Source organism: Malurus melanocephalus, unplaced genomic scaffold, assembly GCF_030028575.1.
Source record: "Malurus melanocephalus ecotype Western Australia unplaced genomic scaffold, MMel_1.1 scaffold_1630, whole genome shotgun sequence".
In the NCBI taxonomy this organism is placed as follows: Eukaryota; Metazoa; Chordata; class Aves; order Passeriformes; family Maluridae; genus Malurus; species Malurus melanocephalus.
The window spans coordinates 2,181-7,231 of record NW_026624862.1 but is presented as its reverse complement, the minus strand read 5'-3'; the positions used below and the strand labels follow the sequence as shown (position 1 = coordinate 7,231).

At 64.2% G+C, this 5,051-nt stretch overlaps 2 protein-coding genes across 2 annotated transcripts in view; one reads left to right on the top strand and one right to left on the bottom strand.

Annotated features, from left to right (window-relative positions):
- SNX17 (sorting nexin 17) overlaps positions 1-2,706 on the top strand; it is a gene marked incomplete at its 5' end in the record, with an annotated part of 6,394 nt that extends 3,688 nt beyond the window's left edge. The window contains 7 exons of the mRNA XM_057388168.1: positions 42-134; positions 252-455; positions 779-901; positions 1,005-1,082; positions 1,270-1,344; positions 1,942-1,983; positions 2,067-2,706. Coding sequence (XP_057244151.1) covers positions 42-134; positions 252-455; positions 779-901; positions 1,005-1,082; positions 1,270-1,344; positions 1,942-1,983; positions 2,067-2,186 — 735 coding nt within the window. The remainder of the gene's footprint in view (positions 1-41; positions 135-251; positions 456-778; positions 902-1,004; positions 1,083-1,269; positions 1,345-1,941; positions 1,984-2,066) is intronic.
- A 117-nt stretch (positions 2,707-2,823) lies between these two features.
- Positions 2,824-4,817, bottom strand: ZNF513 (zinc finger protein 513). The gene is made up of 2 exons (XM_057388169.1): positions 4,049-4,817; positions 2,824-3,915 (listed from the first exon to the last, which is right to left on the bottom strand). Exons 1-2 carry the CDS (start codon positions 4,659-4,661, stop codon positions 3,164-3,166), a joined length of 1,365 nt encoding a protein of 454 aa, XP_057244152.1. The 5' UTR covers positions 4,662-4,817; the 3' UTR covers positions 2,824-3,163.
- Positions 4,818-5,051: the final 234 nt, after the last annotated feature.

The window sequence follows — 5,051 nt, the reverse complement described above, 5'->3', positions numbered from 1 at the left end:
GGGTGGCTCCAGTCTCAGGTGCTCATCTCTGCTGCTTGTAGACGGTGTCAGATATTGAGCACGGATGGATCCTGGTCAATAAGGARCAGCTCCGACAGCTGAAGTCTCTGCAGGAAAAGGTTTCCAAGAAGGAGGTAGGGGAGGATGCAATGCCGTGACCGGGGCACTGCAGCAGCCCCTGTTCCTGTCCTGTGTGCTGCTGGGTTGCTCAGTGTTCCTGGCAGTGCTGACCCCCCTGGCTGTGCCCGCAGTTCATCCGCCTGGCACAGACCCTCAAGTACTACGGCTATCTCAAGTTCGAGCCCTGCGTCACCGATTTCCCCGAGAAGGGCTGCCACGTGGTTGTCAGCGCTGGCAACAACGAGCTCAACTTCCAGGTGCGGCTGCCGAATGAGCAGATCAAGGAGGGCAGCTTCAAAGTGACCCGCATGCGCTGCTGGCGCGTCACATCCTCAGTGAGTAACKCTGGAGAGCAGGGAGGGCTCTGGGGGGCTGGAGAGACCTGGCTYTACCAGGCTGGGCTGGTGCTTCTGCCCGAGAAAGGCATTGGCTGAGTCTGAGCTTCTGGCTCAGTGGGCCTGAGGAGAGTGTGAATCACGCCTTGGGGCTGAGCAGATCACTGGTGTGAGGACATTTGAGGGGACATTGAGGTGTGAGGACATTTGAGGGGACCTGACGGTGGCAGAAGGCTGGTGGCACTGGGAGGTGTCACACACTTGGCTGGGTGCAGCCTCGGTCTGCTCTGGTGCAGCTCCCAGCCTCGGTTGTTTCCGTGCAGGTGCCAATGAGCAATGGCCCCTCTGGGAGCAGCCCTGGCAAGTCCGAGGTGAAGCTGGAGTTGGCTTTTGAGTACCTGATGAGCAAGGACCGGCTGCAGTGGGTGACCATCACCAGCCCCCAGGTAGAGCTGCTGTTTTGTGTGCTGGGCTGTGAGGGGAAGGGCAGTGCTGGGCTGGGCCTGCTGTGGGATATGGGAAAGCTGTGGTGACACTTCTCCCTTGCAGGCCATCATGCTGAGCATCTGCTTGCAGTCCATGGTAGATGAGCTGATGGTGAAAAAATCTGGAGGCAGCATCCGTAAGGTGAGGGTTGGGGCTGGATGATGTCCCCCGGGTGGGATCCCAACCTGCCCCTGTGACTTCCTGGGGTCTGGGCTGGACCCTGAGTGCTCCCCTCAGGATGGGGCCAGCACAGAGACCCCCAGGGTCAGTTTTAAGCCCCAGAGCTCCCCKTGGAGGTCCTGTGGCTGAGCTGAACTCTTCCCTGCAGATGTTTCGGCGGCGGATGAATGGGGCCCTGCGGCGCTCAGACAGCCAGCAAGCTGTGAAGTCACCGCCACTGCTGGTGCGTGGGACCCTGGAACCCTGGGAGGGGACACACGGGACCCTGCAGCCCTGGGTGGGGACACGTGGGACCCTGCAGCCCTGGGTGGGGACACACGGGACCCTGCAGCCCTGGGTGGGGACACGTGGGACCCTGGAGCCCTGGGTGGGGACACATGGGACCCTGCAGCCCTGGGTGGGGACACATGGGACCCTGCAGCCCTGGGTGGGGACACGTGGGACCCTGCAGCCCTGGGTGGGGACACGTGGGACCCTGCAGCCCTGGGTGGGGACAGGGGACACATGGGACCCTGCAGCCCTGGGTGGGGAACACGTGGGACCCTGCAGCTCTGGGTGGGGACACGTGCGGCCATAGCCTCTGCCATTTGTTGTGTATCAGCACTCACTGTCCCCAGGGGTGCCACTGTCCCCTTGGCAGGGCTGGGACAAGCCCACAGGACAGTGGGGCTGTCGTGCTCTGCTTCCAGAGCCCTGGGAAGGGAGAGGGGTCCTGGATCATCTCAGTGAGACTCCCTGGGGAGGGAGGGAGGGCAGATAGAGGGACAGGTGGGTATTGTCTCCCGTGACCCTGTGCTGCCCAGCTGTGCTGTCCTCACAGGATTCACCTGATGCCTCCCGGGAGCCCATGGCCAAACTCTCGGTGAGTTGCATTCACATGTGCCACAGCCCTCAGGCTACGTGGTGACCTGGGGCTGTCCTCCCTAACATCCCCCTTCTCCACAGAGCAAGCTCACTTCTGTCAGTCTGCGTGGGATCAGCCACTCCAGCTCTGCTAATGATGTGGGTACTAATGACTTCCATGGCAATTACGCCTTCGAGGGCATCGGCGATGAGGATCTGTAGTGCCCCCCTTCCCAGGACAGCCCCAGCCTTCGCAAGGGCCTTCGCTGAGGAATGTACGACCTGCAGCCAGGTTGCAATCAACGTGCCTCTCGCCTGCTCCATCCACCTTCCCCCGCTCCCGGGGCTGGGAACTCGCCCCCAGCCCGCCATTGCCTTTGGGGTGGGGGCAGCTGAACTCCTCCTGCTGCTGGCTCCAGCTGGGAGAGGGCTTGTTCAACCTGAGCAGCGTGCCTGGAGCAAGCCCTGGAGCAGCAGKGAGGGCATGGCCCGGCGTGGGGCAGCTGCCCCAGGCAGGCTCCATAATGCCAAATTAGCATTGTTTAGGATTGTGCTCTGAGACAGAGTGCAGTCAGCTGTCTCAGGGGGCTCCGTGCAGAGCTCCCTCTAACCCGCTCATAGATGCCAGCGTAATCTAGGCTTGTAATCACCTATCTCCTGCTGCTCAGCCTGACAGAGCATTAACGGACAGTAACTGATGTTTACACACTGCTACGTTGATTAAAACGGATCCTGATTGGTACCAGGCTGTCTGTTGGAGGGTGGCTGCTGTCCCTCCCCTCGCTGTGCCAGCCGTGTGCCGTCCTCCTCTGCAGCAGAACAAGGCCCCCAGGGAGAAGAGCAGATAACAAAACTGACTGTTTAATGCTTTTATACACAATATAAATTACACTGACCAGCACGGCAGCAGCCATGGAACCAGTACTGTTCCCCCCTCCCCCCTTTCCCAAACCCTGGCAGAGGAAGGCTCCTGCAGGCAGGAAGAGGCAGGGGATGGCTGGGGACACAGCGGTGCTGCCGCGGGGGCAGGGGCCAGAGCCGCCGGTCAGGACTTCACCCTGCCCAGGCAAGACAGGGCTGCTGCAGGCCCYGGTGTGTCCCTGTGCCTGGCATAAGGCAGCCCAAGCCCCTGGGGAGGTGCTCGCCTGTCCCTCCTCCCCAGGGAGCTCCCCAGGCCCAGTGCCAGGCTAAGTGCTGTCTCAGGGGAGGGCCGTGCCCACGGCTGCAGGGGCCAGCAGGGCTTTGGCATTGCGCGGGTTCACCCAGCTCTCGGCCGTGTGGCCGTGGATCTTCTGGTGGCGCTTGTAGTTGTCCCAGTGCCCAGTGGTGTAGGGGCAGTCCCGGCACTGGAAGGGCTTCTCGCCCGTGTGCCGCAGCATGTGGCGCTTCAGGTTCATGCTCTGGTTGCAGCTGTAGCTGCAAAGGCTGCACTGGAAGGGCTTGTCGCCTGAGTGGATGCGCCCGTGACGCTTGAGGTTGGCCAGGTTGCCGCAGGCGTAGTCGCAGAGCTGGCACTTGTAGGGCTTCTCGCCCGTGTGCACGCGCTGGTGCCGCTTCAGGTTGTCCAGATGGGCMGAGGCGTAAGGGCAGAGCGGGCAGGCGAAGGGCTTCTCCCCGCTGTGCGTCTTCATGTGCCGCGCCAAGTGGTTGGGGTAGTGGGTGACGAAGGGGCAGAGGCTGCAGGCAAAGCCCTTGTCCCCGCTGCCCTTGCGGGGGCTGGCGCCCGGCTCGGTGCCCAGCACGGCCAGGCTGCAGCGCCCGCACACCTGCTCGGCCAGGCCCTCGTCCTGCGCGAAGCCGTCGTCCAGCACCAGCCCGCACATGCGGCACGTGAAGGGGAAGAGCAGCTCGGGCAGCGCGGCCGCCTCCTCGCCCCGCAGCCGCGCACAGCCGGGCAGGAAGGGACCGCTGCCGCTGCCCACGTGCAGGCTCAGCTCCGGCAGCAGCGGCTCTGCAGGACAAACAGACAGGGTGTGAGGAGGCACGGTGCCCCGGTGAGCCTGGCAGTACGTGGCAGGATCTGCTGCCCTGGCCCAGCCCCCCACGACAGCTCTCCCCACATCCCCGCACCCTCCCACCTTTACCTGGCTCCTTGTCCCGCCGGTGCGGCGCCTCGGCCTCGGGCAGGCGGTGGCTGAGCATGTGCCGCTTCAGGTTGCGGCTTTGGTTGCAGCGGTAGTCGCAGGCAGCGCACTGGAAGGGCTTGTCCTGGCTGTGGACCCGCTCGTGGCGTTTGAGGTTGCCCAGGCTGCTGCAGGCGAAGCTGCAGCACGTGCAGCGGTACGGCTTCTCGCCGGTGTGCGTGCGCAGGTGCCGCGTCAGGTTCACCAGCTGGGCGGAGGCGTAGGCGCACTGCGTGCAGGCAAAAGGCTTCTCCCCGTTGTGTGTCTTCATGTGGCGCTTGAGGTGGCTGGAGTAGTGCGAGGCGAAGGGGCAGAGCTGGCAGGAGTAGACGATGCGCTGGCTGCGGCCGCCCTCGGTGCCCGCGCACTGCAGGCAGCTCTGGCCCAGGCTGGCGGCCAGCTGCAAACCGCACTGGCGGCACGGCAGCGCCGCGGGGCCCGGCTCTCCCCCCTCCTCGGGGTCACTCTCCACGCTCAGCTGCTGGTACCCACTGGAGCAGTTGTCGTCGCTCAGGGCGTACGCCGGGATGCTGATCTTCCCCACCAGAGTGTCTGCTGAGAACATCCAGGGCATGGGGAGTGTCAGCCCCGCTGGCCGGGGCACAACTCCTCTGCCTGTGCCCCCAGCCCTGCAGGGTCCAGGCAGCTGCACCCACCCAGCAGGGTCCAGGCAGCTGCACCCACCCAGCAGGGTCCAGGCAGCTGCACCCACCCAGCTGTACCCACCCTGCAGGGTCCAGGCAGCTGCACCCACCCAGCGGGGTCCAGGCAGCTGCACCCACCCAGCGGGGTCCAGGCAGCTGTACCCACCCAGCTGTACCCACCCAGAAAGGTCCAGGCAGCTGTACCCACCCAGCAGGAGCCCCTGCACTGTGCACTGCAGCATGCAGCTCCACAGCTACAGCCTGCCCCAACACCCTTCCGAGGGTCTGTCCCGGTGTCTGGGGAACCCTAACACTCTGCA